This window comes from Gallinula chloropus, assembly GCF_964237585.1.
Source record: "Gallinula chloropus genome assembly, chromosome: 11".
NCBI lineage: Eukaryota > Metazoa > Chordata > Aves > Gruiformes > Rallidae > Gallinula > Gallinula chloropus.
In genome coordinates, this window is record NC_140096.1 from 10,321,950 (window position 1) to 10,338,127 (window position 16,178).

At 48.0% G+C, this 16,178-nt stretch overlaps 1 protein-coding gene across 1 annotated transcript; it reads left to right on the top strand.

Annotated features, from left to right (window-relative positions):
* Nucleotides 1-2,417: 2,417 nt before the first annotated feature.
* On the top strand, nucleotides 2,418-3,398 carry GPR174 (G protein-coupled receptor 174; the record flags this gene model as incomplete). The annotated part of the gene is made up of 1 exon (XM_084268977.1): nucleotides 2,418-3,398. One exon carries the CDS (start codon nucleotides 2,418-2,420, stop codon nucleotides 3,396-3,398), a length of 981 nt encoding a protein of 326 aa, XP_084125103.1.
* Between the last annotated feature and the right edge of the window lie 12,780 nt (nucleotides 3,399-16,178).

Genomic DNA, 16,178 nt, shown 5'->3' on the forward strand with positions numbered 1-16,178 from the left:
TCTTCCCAGGGCCTCAGCATCACTGTGAGAACCAACATGAAAGGCAGCATCCCTGCATCCCTCTAAGTACCAGCCCCCCAGTGCAGCCTGTACCTACACTCAGCACTTTCTCAAGCCCAGCAAGGCAATTTCTAGCCACTCAGGGAGGATGTACTGGTTTTGACCAACTGCTTTGGTTCAATCTCAGTACAGAGGAGTAGGGAGGAACCCCCCTGAAGTGGGTGCCAGTCACAGGAAGCCCTGAAGGGTTTAATCTCTGAAGCCCCGGGGAACCCCAGGGCATGACTGGTACTGCCAAAACTCAGCCACATCCGCACCCCCCTCCTAGTTGCTGGAGCCAGTCAAGCTCCAGCAAATGGAAACTGAAGCCCTTGGCCCCAGTTACCCACCAGTGAGAGATGGATAAAGCCTAAGGAACAGGTCAGCACCAATTAGTTTTCCTGCATGAGGAGATTCCTCATGTTCCTAGAACTGGTTGTGCAGGTTTGTGCAGCAGAGGTTGGGGAGTGAATTCATAAAGGAATTGGGAAGTCTCTGAACAGAAGGATAATTAATGTGATGGCTTATTAATTGTCACTTCTGAAGTTTAATGGGATTACTTCACAAGCTATTTTGCTCTATTGATTATGCTAAGACCTGAATCCCTGCACCAAAGGAAAACCTTTTGGTCTCATTGGGCTCGTTACTCGGTGGTACCCAAGGGAAACTGGATGGGCAGACAGAAAAGCTGCCTGTTATAGAAGACTTTCTGTTTCCACCCAAAACTCCTTCAAAGTTTCACTGCCATCTCACTGGCAGGTGTTGAGCATCAGCTTCATTAATTGAAGTTCAGATTTTAATGTCTGTACCTGAAAGCACAGGACAAACCATCAGGGATTGCAGCAGGACAGGCATTTGTAAGAGGCATCTTGGCTGATGCCTCCAAACTTCTCCCACTGAGACCTGTAGGTCAATTCTTCATTCTGAAGCAAAAAGCACACCCCAGAATTTGGATAGAGGTCTGAATTTCCTTTATATTTATCAGATCTGTATTGGGTTTTTTTTTTCTGACAGATTCAGATGATATCAACTGCTTACTATGCAAACAGTGTTGAAGTGAAGTCCACTTACAGTCACCATAGTGACTGACAGACAGTATCTGGTATTTCCAACAGCCACCATGGTCCCATGCACAAGATGGGTAAAAGAAAGACTTAGAAGGAAGTTGAGCAAGCCAAATTACCATAATGCATGTCACTCTGTGGCTAAAAGGGTTCAATAAATGGGCTGTGCATCCCTGCCCACGTGCAAGTGTGTTTTATCTTCTGTTTATTAAAGTGAAATGAAAATGTTGACCCCCAGTTTGGTGGCAGCCACTGCCCTGGAGCTCCCACATCACGCTGCAGAGGCTGCACCAGTGGGAAATGTTCATTCAGGCCTGTGTGTCAGGCTTAGTTACACCAGGAGCAGGTTTTGTTCCACCAGCTCAGCTGTGCTGCAGTGGGGAGGTTTCTGAAGGGCTTTGCCTGGGAAGACCAAGAGAGTTAAATTCATGAGGCGGGAACATCCCTCTGCCCGAGGTAGAGAGGATGGATGCAGGCAGGGTGCTCATCTGGAGCATCTCTACACTGGCTGTGCACTCAGGCACAGGGAGAACAACATAACCAGAGGCAAAGGTTGATTCAGGTGGAAAAGCTGGAGCTGGGAAAGATGCAGCTGCTCTTGGCAGAATGTTAACTACACCCAGCAATTGGGTGTGACTTCTGCTTGGTGGTACAGCACGGGAGGTAGGTTTGCGGCAGCTATCTAGCACAATTTCTATTTATTCCTCAGTGGTTTTGCACCTCCCTTCACCAAGCAAGGTATGATGCTTGTTAGGCAGAAGAGCTGACCACCGTGGGTGCCATGAGCACTGGGTTTCTGCTGAAGAGGTGCTCCTCCTGCTCCTGCAAGCTTTGCCTTGGCTTCTCCTTGGTAAGGCCAGCATCTCCCGGCAGTGTTGTAACTGTGCCTTTCTGTCTTTCAGCTGCAGGACCACGTTGGTTGTCAACTGAGAGAAGTGGCTGAAATGCCACCCAAAAGGTGACCGAGGTGCAGCCCCGGTGACTGCTCTGGCACACAAGGATGCGTGGATTCTTGGTGTGGATCCTCAATCCTCTCCCTGTCAACCCTGCAAGTGACTAGAGTCAGGTCAGGTAAATTCTGACAAAGAGCATGAGCAAAGCACACCAACGGGACTTTAATTAACTCACTTTAATTAACTCACGAAGCTCCTCCTCAGAGCTGACACAATGATCTGGTAACCAAAGCCTCCCACACAGATGCCAGGGCTGAACCTTTTCATTTAAGCACCGAGAACCTGAGGACAACCGGGTTGCAGGAGGCGAGTGAGGAACATGTTATCATGCTGGGACTGAGCACAGATCTGGAGCACAACCATGATGAACAGTTCCAACTGCACTGAAACAGACCTCAAGCCCTACTATGCCATTACATACACTTTCATCCTGATTCCTGGACTAATAGGAAACACATTAGCTCTGTGGGTCTTTTATGGGTACATGAAAGAGACTAAAAGGGCTGTAATATTTATGATCAATTTAGCCATTGCAGACTTATCACAGGTTTTGTCCTTGCCCCTGAGGATCTTCTACTACTTGACTGGGACATGGGAATTTGGAGGAGGTCTCTGCATATTTTGCTTCTACCTGAAGTATGTCAATATGTATGCAAGCATCTACTTCTTGGTTTGCATCAGTGTCAGGCGATACATGTTTCTTATGTACCCATTCAGATCCCGCGACCACAAGCGCATCTGTGACGTGTACATCAGCATCATTGGGTGGGTGGTGGTCTGTGTTGGCTGTTTGCCTTTCCCTATTCTCAGAATTCAGCAGAATAATAAAAACACCTGCTTTGTGGATCTCCCTGTATGGGACATTGACCTTTCCGCCTCCATTGCAATGATGACAATGGGTGAATTGGTGGGGTTCGTAACACCCCTGTTCATCATCCTATACTGCTCCTGGAAGACTATCTTATCATTAAAAGAAAAAAATTCAGCCTCACATGACCTTGGAGAGAAAAAAAAGGCTTTAAAGATGATCCTCACCTGTGCTCTGGTGTTTCTGATTTGCTTTGCACCTTATCATATCAGCTTCCCACTGGATTTCTTTGTGAAAACCAAGAAGATTAAGAACGGGTGCGTGCAGAAGGTGATCTCGGCGTTCCACGTGGTGGCTTTGTGCCTCGCCAGCCTGAACTCCTGCGTGGACCCAGTCATCTACTACTTTACTACAGATGAGTTCAGGAGACGCCTTTCCCGGCAGGATTTGCAAGACAGCATCCAGCTCCACAGCCTCAAGTACCCGAGGAAGCACTCCAGTGATGTGCACAGGGAGGACACCATGGACTGCTAGCTCTGGCCTCCCCCAAACAGTTGCCAGGACTTCAAATGTTCCTTACATTTTGGGGTTTTGCCCATATTTTTTTTCCCCCTGGGACACTGACAGTGACAACTCAAGACAAAGGTTCTGCTGATTTCAGTGTGGCTGAAGAAAAACAAAGAAAACCCCCCAAAACCCAAACCAGATTGAAAATATGTTAATACTTCAGTTGCAAATTTTCTCTGAATATAAATAATGTGGTGAGGTTCCCACAGGCCCAACCTCTAAGCTGGGCAGCCAGGAGATGGGAGATTTGGCAGGAAGAGGAAGACACGGACCTGTGACAAGAGGTGATGCTGTGCCCCATTGTCACAGGTGGGGCCATTGCCTGGCCATGTCCACGGCCTGCAAGACACAGCAAAGATCTGGGATCTTTCTATGCAGAAAGAATTTGATCCCCCAAATTAGTAGGCGACAGAGTATTACGTATTTCTGAAGCAAAAGACAACCTGGCAGTGACTAATTACTATGGGGAGTTCCAAGAGCCTGACTCAAGCCACGTTCACCACCGAGCAAGGAACGTAAGGTGGCCCCAAAGGACTTGTCATTTAAATAACGAACCCAGCCTCTATTTTGGGGTGTAGCAAATAACATACCCCAAAACCATAAAGTCACTGGAGTGTCCAGACACTATTTTTCTACTATCAGTTCCCATTTCTGGCTGGAAACCTTGGATAAGCTTTAAACACAGGTCATCTTTTACCCAAGATGGGTCAAATTCAAGGGATAACAGACTCTGCACCATCACATCTACTCTTCACTAACAGCAACATGACTAAAACATGGCCAGAAGAGCCAAATCTTCTCTGAAGATTACTGTATGGAGTCAAAGGTGCCACCCAACAGGCTACAGGGACTCAAACGTGGACGTGTTTGCGACACAACGTCTTCAGGAACAAGCAGCAGCAGCTTTGGGCTCACCAGGTTTTGCACCTTCTTGTAAAATGTACTCTTCTGTGAACATCTCAAATGTTACATTTTGAAATGTAGGAATACTGTGAGAACAGGAGGTTTTATTTAATGCAAATATTGTTTTACAGATTTAATTTATAAATATATATGTTTTGTAGAAAAATGATCAAAGAATCAGAGAATTATTTAGAGTTGGAAAAGAGCTTTAAGATCAACCATGAACCCAGCACTGACAAGCCCACCACTAACCCATGTCCCTGAGCACCACACCTACACATTCTTCCAGGGATGGTGACTCCACCACTTCCCTGGGCAGCCCGGTCCAGTCACTCAGGAGAAGAGGCTGACCCCTTGGCTACACCCTCCTTCCAGGTAGTTCTGCTTGGCCATCCCAGCACACTGCTGGCTCACGTTCAGCCAGCTGTTGGCCAACACCCTCAGAGGTCCTTTTCTGCCAGGCAGCTCTACAGCCACTCTTCTCCAAGCCTGTAGCCTTGCCCAGAATTGTTGTGACCCAAGCACAGGACCTGGCACTGAGCCTTGATGAACCTCAGATCGTTGCCTTGGCCCATCGATCCAGCCTGCCCCCATCCCTCCATAGAGCCTTCCTACCCTCTAGCAGGTCAACACTCCCATCCAACTTGGTGTCATCTGCAAACTTACTGAGGGTGTGCTCAATCCCTTTGTCCAGAGAAGATCAGGCCCTTCAGGACTGCCTCCCTAGCGTCTCTGCCAACCAGTCTCCTAAACAGCCCAAAGTTTGCCCTACACCAGTCTAAGGTTCTGCTGACCCCCTCCTTACTTCTTTGAGAACTGAAAACTCAATCATTCTGTGATGGCTATAGCCAAGACAGCTTCCAACCATCACACCACCCACAAGAACTTCTCTGTGAACAACAGCTCCAGCAGGCACCTTCCTGAGCTGGCTCTCCCACCAGCTGGGTCAGGAAATTCTCTTTCACACACTCCAGGAACCTCCTGGACTGTTTCCTCTCTGCTGCACTGTATTTCCAGTAGATGTCTGGTAAGTGGAAGTCCCCCAAGAGAACAAAGGCGAGCTATGATGAAACATCTCCCAGCTACTTACAGCATATTTTGTCTCCCTCTTCATCCTGGTTGGGTGGTCTGTAACAGCATCCCCCCATGATAGCTTGTTGGCTTTCCCTCTGATTCTTCCCCAGAACACTCTACCCTATAGCCACCATCATCAAGCTCCAGCCAGTCAAACCACTCCCAAATATCCAGGGCCACCCACCACCTCTCCTTCCCTTGCCCAGCCCTCCTGGAGAGTTTATAGCCATCCATTGCCATACTCCAGTTGTGTGAGTCATCCCACTGTGTTTCACTGACAATAACCACATGATGTGAATCCCAGAAGATGCTGGAACAGACAAATAGGGTTGCTTTTTTTTTCTCTTTTTAAAACCTCTTCTACCTAATAAACCAGAACCCCATCACCTCATCTCTACAGGCCTGAGCCAGTGCATCTGTACCTGTGTGGTGGCTGAGTAAGCACTGCTAATTCATGGAAACCACACGCCTGTCACAATTCGTTCACAGCAATGAAATTTGTTTTTTATTTCCTGTTCTGTATGATGAAAAAAAATCTTTTTTTTTTTTTTAAAAAGACCCAGTAATTCTTGTCCCCCTCTCCCCTCTGTAATTGCCTGCACCACCAATGCAGGCTTCCACTGACCAATGCGTGGCAGCACTTGGCCTGCCAACACCCCTCCAGCCCCTGGAGAACATTTTAGAAGCCTCTTCCAAAGGATTTTAATCTCTCCCTTGCACTGGGGTGAAAAGCAAAAGGCTGGTTTGCAAAGGGAAAAAACAGAGCAGTGAACTGCAGCTCCTTATTGCCCCCACAAGAGGTTTATCAAGACAATGTGAATTCCTACAGCTGGAGACCAACACTCACAGAAGCCCCTCACCATCCTTTCTGGCCGCTGCCTGTCCCTGGCTGCGTGGGAGGGGTGTAGGATGGCCCTGTACAACCCCCTAGAGCTACTTTTAGCTTCTGAGGGAAAAAGATGTCACACAAAGCAGTGTCAGAACTTCAGAAATTGTTCAGTGAGAAAAACCTCAGGGAGCTTTAGTTTTCTCATCTAGAAAATGCTGTGGGTGCAACACGAGCCGGGTCCCGGCTGCCAGAGTGCTGTGGTTGATTCAGATTAGTATTAACGGTCTCTTCTACCAGGAAGTCGGCTGTAATAGTTGCAGTAGCTCACGTGAGCTGAAGTCAGTAGAGACCTGCCTGCCCTCCCCCTGTCATCCCACCTCTGCCTTAGGTGGGGTGACTTTGATTAACAGAAGGTGGTTTTCATGTCCTGTTGCTGGCTCAGGAATCCACAATTCCAGCCCCTGCTTGAGCCCTGAAATGATCACACACCAGCAGAGATGCTCTGCGGTGTTTCTGCCACCCAAGAACACCTCCAATGAGGATGACAGGAGGTTTGGAAAAGACAAGCAACACCTAGCCACCACAGCAGCATGGTACAATTGTTGCTCGATCACTTCTCTGCCCAGCTTTGGGCTCTGTGTTAGGTGAGATGTGATTCTTCAGCTGGACTTCGCTCAGCTCTGACTGTGGTTCTCCATTACCCTGCTCGCAGCCAAGGGAAACTGATTCTCCCTCAGAAATCTTTCCTCCAGAAATCCTTTTGAGTAAGAAATGGTCTGCAGCATGGGCCTGGGAACCTGAATGAGAACACAGCAGAGAGCAAAAAATAACTAACTCCAAACCATCCCCTTTATTCTGCATGAAGTATTTAATCCGGGTGCTCAAGAAGCACCTCTCCCCTGCGAGGGTTGTTGCTGCCAAGAAGCAAAGCACTGAGGTATCCAGCACCCAGAAGTGCCAAGGGCTTTCTGACACACTGTCAGGTTTAGTTTGTGCTGAGACAAATAAAAAAAAAAAGATATGAGGGAAGGTCTCAGGGGATGCTTGGGGACAATAAGCTGGTCAGAAGCAGCATCAGGTTTATATTTTGGGGTGGAAGCATTATTTACACATGAAACAAGGCATATGAGGATGACACAGCTCTGGGTAGAAGCAGAGCTCTCAACCGTTTCCGAGGCTGCAGGTCACAGCCCCCCTTTTCCATTGACTCCTACACAGCCCTGTGCCTCCAAACCCACTCACTGGAAAGTGCAGGCGTCGTCTGCAGCAGCTGCAGATGATTTCATCACACCTCAGGCACCGCTTCACACAGCTTCCTTTGTGTCACTGTCATCATGAGAAGAGATGTGACAGGGGTAGGTGGCTTTTTTTTTCTCACACACTGAGCAAAGGCTGCTGAAATGGGAGAGTGGACACCACTCCCTCTTCACGTCCTCCTCTCTACACCTTCTCAAGATGGTTGTGTTGAGCCAGATCAGAGACCACTGAAGGAGCTCGCTTCCTGCTGATGGTGGGCTCTGGGGGAGCGCTGAGCTCAGCAATCCTGCCTGGGCACAGCTCTTCTCCACTGCTGGTTGCGGGGCTTCCTGCAGCCGCACCGAAAGCATCGCTCTCCAGAGCCCTGACAAGCTCTTTGCCAACCTGCCTGACCACTGACAGCTGAGCCCACTGGTGCCTTAAGGCCGGGGCAGCAAATTCCCTATTTTAGTTCTACACAAATTGCTCGGAAACATCTCGCTGCTGCTTTGAACCAGCCACCTGACATCTTCTGGTGTCCCTTCCTCTTGCATCACGAGCAGCTGGTTCCCTTTTCACCTCCCCTGCACCACCGGTGCCTCTGCAGAGCGAGGTCTTGCCCGCGCTCGGGACACCCTGCCACCTCCTGCTGCCACCCAGAGATGGGAGCAGAGCCACACACTGATGGCTGTTCCTCCAACACCCTGTCTTCACCCCCTCTGCCATCGTCAGCCGTTGCCTGTGAGCTATCCCTGTCACTCAGGAGATCTCCCTTCTGCATGAGGAGGGCTGGATCACAGCTCCTCTTACCTAAGCTGAGTTTTTCCTCCTGCTCATACATCTTGTCTTTGATCAGCGCTAGATTTTATTTGCTTTTTTGTCATCTGGTTGCTCAATGGCCTAAGAAACCTCCCCATTTCTCTGTCAGCGGTGTCAAAGCTGTATCAGCAGCAAGCTCTGACACTTTTTACTTCACTCCCTACTTCCTTTTTCACATTTCTGCTAAGAGGCCAAAAATTAGTACCCTCCCCAGCGTGACAAAGCCAGCTCACTGGCCATAAAGGCACAGAGACCATCAAATGGACATCACACCTTGGACCTCAAGAACTGAAAAAATTGAAACAAAAAAACAAAACAAAACACCCACCCTAAAAAAACCCCAAACAAAAAACACCACAGTGAGTGACCCAGATACAAGTCAACCTCATCCAGTGCAAAACAACAGCTACAACACCCGATAAAAATCTTGTCGAAGATCATTTGATAAATACCCCAACACAAAGAGAGCAGATAAATTGGACCTGACTGGAGAGTGCTCGCTCCACACTGCCCATCAGATGAGGGCAGAGGAGCTCCAGCATTTGGACTGATAAATCAAGCTTTGTATCGAAGTGATCTATGTAACACACATTAGTGGCCAAAAGATCTGATTTTGTACAAAGATCCAGTCACTTAAAGCCAATAAAAAGATAGTAATCAACCCCCAGAATGTCTGCAACAGCTGTTCTGGGGCCACCATTTGCTGCTGTAGGAGTCTGGTGGGACCAGCAACTACCATCGGATGAAGCTGATTCGCTCCCCCTGGTCTCACACAGTGACTTGTACTTTGGAATTTAAGGGCCTGGGAAGCGCTGCTGAGAGAGAGGAGGACTAGAATTTCTCAAAACTTACAGAAAAATAGGCCATAAAGGAGAGCACCTGGGAGACTGGGAGCGATGACGTGACATTCCAGTTGAAACAAGCAGAGGGACCTGTGTTTTGCTTATCACCAGTTCTCTCACCCAGTGTTCCTTTAACGTCTTCCACTCTCCTGAAGACTCCCCTGATCTCCCAACACTGATACACACAATGTCCCAAACCCTTCTGTTGTTCAGGTCCTTTTTACATTGTCCCGTATCTCCCAAGACTGAGCTCCATACAAAGACACCTGCTGAGGCCAGCAGGCTCAGTAATTCCCATTAACAAAGACACTGACCTTCCCCAGGAGGAAACACGGATGGACACCATGATAATTTTGGATAATGTGAGGTGATGTGAGAAGGTGGCCGTGGTGCAGCCTCCTGAAGGCTCAACCCTTGTCTGAGGCTGCTCCACCAGAGCCTGGGCAACCACAGGAGAGAAACAATACAATGTCCTTTCTCATTGTGCTTCATCTAGCTACAAAGGGAATGATGGCACAGCTTGTTGGCCCAGCAGGCCTGCATCTAGGAATAATCTCCAGCTGTAACAGAGACTGCTTTTGGACATCAGTGTATCTTATTCCAGGATTGGCATCATCCTTCTCTTCCCCAGAGAGAAGAGAGATGTCTGATCCAGGGTCAGTACACTAAGGGACAAATTCAGCATAGGATTGGGGTTTCTAACAATTCAGCATCCCCTGGATCTCTCTGGGAGGAGCATAACCCAGTCCTAAAACATGGGGAAGGGATAAGGTTGCCACTGCACCTCCCTCTAAGTACAGCCCTTGTCTAAGGAGGAAGGAAAATGGTTACATTCCTTTATTCAAGAGGGGATTATAATCCCTGTTTCACCTTGCTAAAATGCCCTGGCTAGTCGGTATGAGGACAGCCTCTACTGCCCCAGCAAAGCTGTGGAATCAGATAAAACATGAAGAAGGGCAGCCCAGCAGACAGGTCCTGGGTATGGGGAACAGATGTGAACACGACACATGACTCTTGGTGGTTAGTGCCATCTCCTCAAAGGGGAAGACCTGGATGCTTGTTCCTGCTCCCAGCTCTATTTCTGTACCTTACGTCAAACCAACATGGGATACATCCCATAAACCTCACCAGCTGCTGGTAGGTCTGAGGTGGGTTTTTCTGGCTGCAGTTATCACTCCATTTTAAGGGAGCTCCATCCTGTCCATGTGGGGCTGATGACTGAGCGACAGCTGTTTCTAAGAAAGTGAGTCTGACAACATGTCCAGATGTCCCCAGAGCCCACTTCAGCAGGAGTTAGGTCTCAAGAAGCACCCTCATCCCAGTCAGAGCCAGTGTACTGTCTGGGCACACAAAGGGATAATACATGAAGTTCAAGGGAGAGGAAAAATGAAGCCTCTTGGAGGTTAGGTACCTCCCTGGTCTGCAACTGGCTGAGCTACAATCATCAGGATTACAATTTTTGATTCCAGTCTGCCCAAGCTTCCTCCCACCCCTGCTTTTTCCTCCTAAACCTAGAATTCAGGAAAAGAAACCCTGAAAACCAGAACTGCTACCAGAGGTAGGATGACCACAAATGACATAAGATTGCCATTATGGCTTGTGAGAATTAACAAGTCTCTACTCATCTGCCTACCCAGTTTCTCAGGGAGCTCAGCAGTGATGTAAGAAGAAAACATTATGGTGGGGCTCCAGCTAAGGAAAGGTCGTGGCTTTTACCAGCCACAACATGATGCTGACAGTGGTCTGCTCCAGGCACCCAATGGCAGCTTTGTCCCTCTCTTTGTCCTCCCAGGAGTCCCAAAGGAAAAATCTCTATTTTAAAGCTGCAAATCCAGCCAAACCCTTGTCTTGGCTGACTCGTTGCTGTGATCTGCTGTCAGCGTGTTTATCGGCCCTGTGATTCAGGGCCATTATCTTGCAGGAACACCACTATTACATGACATAGTTGATATTTAAAGAAATGGTAACTCCTTGTGGTCAGACAGAGGTCTGTACAGCTAGAGAGAAAGTTCCCAGGAGACCTACATAAAACAGAAGCTAGAACTCATATGGTTTGGAGTTTCTTGTTAAACTAGACGTTTCTTATTTAAGCAAATCAATGCTAACCATCACAGTCCCACATCTCAGCCTGTTCCTGTTGGTTAACAGCCTGTAAAACCCAGAGCAGCACCATCACTAGCCCAAAGACAAACATAGCACTGCTGACCGTGCTGGCATGCTACTGTTCCTGCAAGTTCCTACACCCAAAGCTTCACCCTCTGGGTTTGTTTACCCACAGCTGACCCAGCCCACATGTGTCCCACGAGACATCAAACCTCTGGTGGCATCTTTGTCTGCTTCCTGGTTCACTGGGTCTCCTACAGCAGCCACTGGCTTGGGCCAAGGCCATGCTGTCCCTATAGGGCAGCAAAGGAGGTATTTACCTTCCAGTCCCCCATTAATAATTACACCTTAAAGCGACCCATGGGCTGTGTATGACAGGCTCCAGGGGACATGCTGGCCACAGGACATCCCTATCCCCAAACAACTGCCTTGCCTCCCATGGGTGTGCAACCTTTGCAGCCATGCAATGTGGGCAATGCCACAGGTACTTATTTTTAAGGTTTCCTCCTATTGCTCAATAGCTGTTTGGTGACTGGACAAATCCCACAATTTCAGCATAAGGGAAGATTGTTTCTGGAGATCAAAACCCCTTTGGAGATATACCTGCTGCCCAGGCAGCACTGGCAACGCCCAGCAGCACGGCCCTAAAGCCAGTTTAATGCTAAACTGGTCAAACACTCTTAAGTTGAAAAGAAACAAACCCCCTAACTGTAAGCTATAGAAATATGGCACATGAGCACTTGACTAAATGCAGAAGAAACCCCAGATTCAAGCCCTGCTGATGACTTCATTACTGATGGGTTTAGTCCTCAGATGTCTGCTGCGCTGAAGTACACCCATGCACTTCTGAAGCTCACTCTGAATTGTACTTGGCAACGGGAAGGTATTCTTAGGCTGGCTCAAGGCCAGGTCTAAGACTGGTGCTGGGCCAAAACACACACAGGCTCCCCACAGCTCAGTGCCAAGGCCTCGGGGGTCAGTCATCAGCACGTGCAAGGGCCTCATCAGGGTGAGCTTGCCTCCATTTGAACTGAACAACGTAAGCAGCCCTTGGTAGAAATACCAGACCAGGCACCACAATGTTGCTGGCTCAAAGGCAAGAGGAGGAATGCAAAAGCAATGCTGCAAGGCTGAGATTTTCCAGCTTTGAAGAACATATCCATGTTCCTCAGCGCAACTGTCACACCCAGCATGACCTCTTCTATGTGGAATGGCACATGAGAGGAATGGGGCAAACCAAGTCCCCTACAACCATCTCTCCTACAAAGGGGTGATGCTGTCCTGGAGGCTATTTATAGAAGAAATACAAAAGTTGTTGAGCTGTAGCACACTTCTTTCTCTTACACTCAAGGCACTCTGCCAGAAACTTTGTTTTCCCTCCAGTCAGTATGAGTCATTTCCCTATTGAAAGTCAAGGGTCTCAACCTATGGCCTTAGAAATAAATAGACCAGCAGCCCTAGGTGCAAGCTCTCCTCAACCTATATACATGCCTGCTTCCTAGCCACATCCACCCAAGCAAGTCTTTGCCATAGTAAACACTTTCAGGCAGTCAGCAACACAAGCAGTCTGTGTCTTTTGGGCATCATTCCTGCCTCTCAGCCTCTGAATCGATCGGATTCAGCAGTGGTTTGCAAATCGTCAAGAGCAGTTAACACGGAAGGTTTGATGAGCAGAAAAGGACTCAGACATCAAGGAGAGCAGCTTCCACTGCAGCACAGATGTACAAGATAAGCAGAAATGCTTTCATTTCTTTTCAGACTAGAACCATAAGCGAAAAGCCAGCAGTTACAGCTCACAGCCGGGGATGTGCTGTGGTTTGCTTTGTTGGAGGCTGAGCCCACCCTCCCTTCTTTTTGGAGGAGGCGGCACAGCCATAACTGCTTCCAGCTCCGCAGGAGGAGAGAAGAACAGAGCAGCCTGAATGGTGCCTCCTACACCCCTCTTATTCTTCTAAGCATTAACCAGCGAAAGGGGCTAAGAACGAGATGACAAAGAAGCTACGACCACCAAGCGCAGAGAAACCACAGTACTGAATTACCCACTGTGGAGCAAGAGCAAGTTGTTACCACCCCAAACCAAACACCCCACATACACCCCCTCCCCACCATGGGAGTTTATGATCATCAAGTGGAAACAGCAGGTTTATCTATCCATGGCTCTAATCCTGAAGAATCCCACAAGCAGGCGTGATCGCTCTGCAACACCCAGCCCCACTCCCACAACGGATTCGGTTCCTAGGAAGGAAGCTCCTTACTCCACAACAGCTTCAACACTGACAGGGAATAAAACAGAGCAGCTCATCCGAACCCCAACGCTTCTCTAACACACACAACGGCTATGTCCACACTCAGAATGACTTTCAGGACAGTAAAAACCACTTTCACATTTTGTTAGTGTGGAACTGAGGTAAACAAAGTAGTTGAACCATAAGAAATAATTTCCTTTGGAGGTGGAGAGCCTTTAATTATTCTCAAGACAGGAAATACACCCAGCTATATTGCCCAGGTAATAGCACAAATATATATGCATGGTGATGAAATAATTGTAATGAAATAATGTGACTAATTATACATATTATAATTATTTTGGTCAGTGTCAAAGCTTCCATCAGTGCCAGCTTTGGGCTCTGTGCCACAGCTGGCTGCCACGCCACCCCCCACGCAGCTCAAAATTAGGACAGTCAAAGCAGCTTTAATCCTTCCAAGCCTGACCCAGAGCAGCAATTCAGCCACACAGCTAGCTGCTGTGCTGCTGCGGGGGTGCCGGGGGCTGCGCTGCATTTCTCTGGCCCTACAATGGTTCTTTTCTAGCGTTTTTAATTTATTTTGTATGCAAGATGAAATGCAAGAAATCTGGCAAGTGGTAGGCTGGAAGAGTCTGCCTTCAGTGAAACATCCTGTTTTCTTTCTCTCTCACATTCCTCAGTACTTCAGAGAACAAGAAACAAAAGCATCAACCTACAAAAGCCGAAGCTGGCAGCTGCTCGATCATTAACACAGGGACTGTCCAATTCAGCTCAGGCTGCTGCAGACAGAGCTGTAGCAGAGAACACAACCCAGGCATGGGGACAGGATTTAAAAATAGCAAACCAGAACTTCTCAGGGAAACCCAGATCTGATCCCAGTGCCCTGGTATTTCTGCCATCATTCAGCACTGACTCTGCTGAGCACATCTGGATTGCTGGCAGCTTTCCCTGCGGTGCCAAGCAGGAGTCATCCAGGCTCACTGAAATCCTAACAGGCTCTTTGCCCTCCAGGCACCTGCACACACGCTGACTCTTGCTGTGGGTGTGAGGTGAGAGTTTCTAACTACCACACTGAGCACAGCTGGGCTGCAGCAATCCACAGGAGAGAGTTGAGCTTACTGTGAAAAACCTCACTTTTAGATGAGTTTATCCAGCCTGAGGTGCTAAAGCTCTGTTTCATACCACGTTAGGCCTTGGTATGTCTTTCAAAGTCTCCACACCATCTCCACTTTTCCTTCCCTGGATCTTCACCTCAAGGTATTTATATATGCAAATAAGTTTAATTCCTATGATATTTTTACAAGTCATGCTGGAAGCAACTCTGAAGTTCTAGTGTCAACTAGCACCTACTCTAATGGAAGAGTCTGTCACACACCCACTACCAGCCCACACCTTACCAGTCACACTCAGACAGAAAACTTGTCAGGCTTCTGAGAAACTCAACATCATCTCCTCCAAGTAACAACTTTGTTGTTCATTGTGATTTCTGGTGTGCCTGATTACTTGAAAAAACCTCACATGTAGTGCTGGAAAATAAATCATGTGAAGCATTTGACTGCTTAATGTTCATAACGATATTGAGAACCTGTGTCTAAACATACTGTGTCAAAAAAAAAACCCACAACCTGCAAGGCAGCACGAAGAGAAGTTGTTATTAACAAGTGCCCAGAGACCATCGGTTGTCCCGTGCAAGCCACTGCTTTGTCAGTAAACACACCTGTAAGCAGAAGCCGCTGCAGTCCCCAGGCTTGCCTTTGCATGTCAGTAATGTAATCCCTTCAGTTACCACATCCACCTTTGAAGCACAGTCTTACTCAGACATTGTGTGGGGTTTTTACACAGACTGCAGTTGTATTTAGTACAGGTAGAAAGCAAACGAAGACACCAAGCGCCACCTAGAGCAAGCTTTCACCAAGCCACTTTTTTAGGTTTAATTTCATCGGAATACCCAAAGCCCCAAATTTTTAATCAGGTACCACACTTCACACCCAAGCGCTTGCTGCCTGTGCCAACTACTGGTGCCAAGCAGCTCTGACTCACAGCCTCTCCTGCTTCCTCACACCAGCTGAGCTCTGGAACTCCTCAAACCCAGTAACAAGGGCAGAAGATCCCAGGAATACCAGCTGTTTTCACAGCAGCAATCTTCTAACTGCAGTCCTTTGATTTGAATGCCTGCCTCCAACATCAAGCTATTGGGGCCAGACAATAAGCCCAACACACCTCATGCATGACCAAAACCTCAGCTACATTCTCAGCACAAGAGCACCCAGCAGGTAAGAACAATCTGTTCCTCTGAATAGCCTGGCTTTTTGCCTAGAACATCTAATAAGCTCTTAGGAACTGACTTAATTTCTTCTAAAATCTTTACCAGACAAAGGTAAGAGAAACTGTTTCAGCCTATCTGGAAGCACGTCCAGCATTCCTTGTACATGCCTCAAGGCAGGCAGTGGGGTAAGGGCTTTTACAGAGAGCCATGCACCACGCAGCTGCTCAGAGCTGGAAGGGTTTCTGGGGTTTGTTTCCAATAGTCAAACCCCGACACTGCAAAGCAGATGCTTCTTGCTCTCTGCAAACAGCACAGCTCCAAAGCCTTCCACCTCCAGACTACCATAACAAACTAGACAGCTAACCCACCCTCGTTATCCTCTCACAGAATCTGGAGAAGGAAATTGCAACAGAAACTTGCTCAAGCACA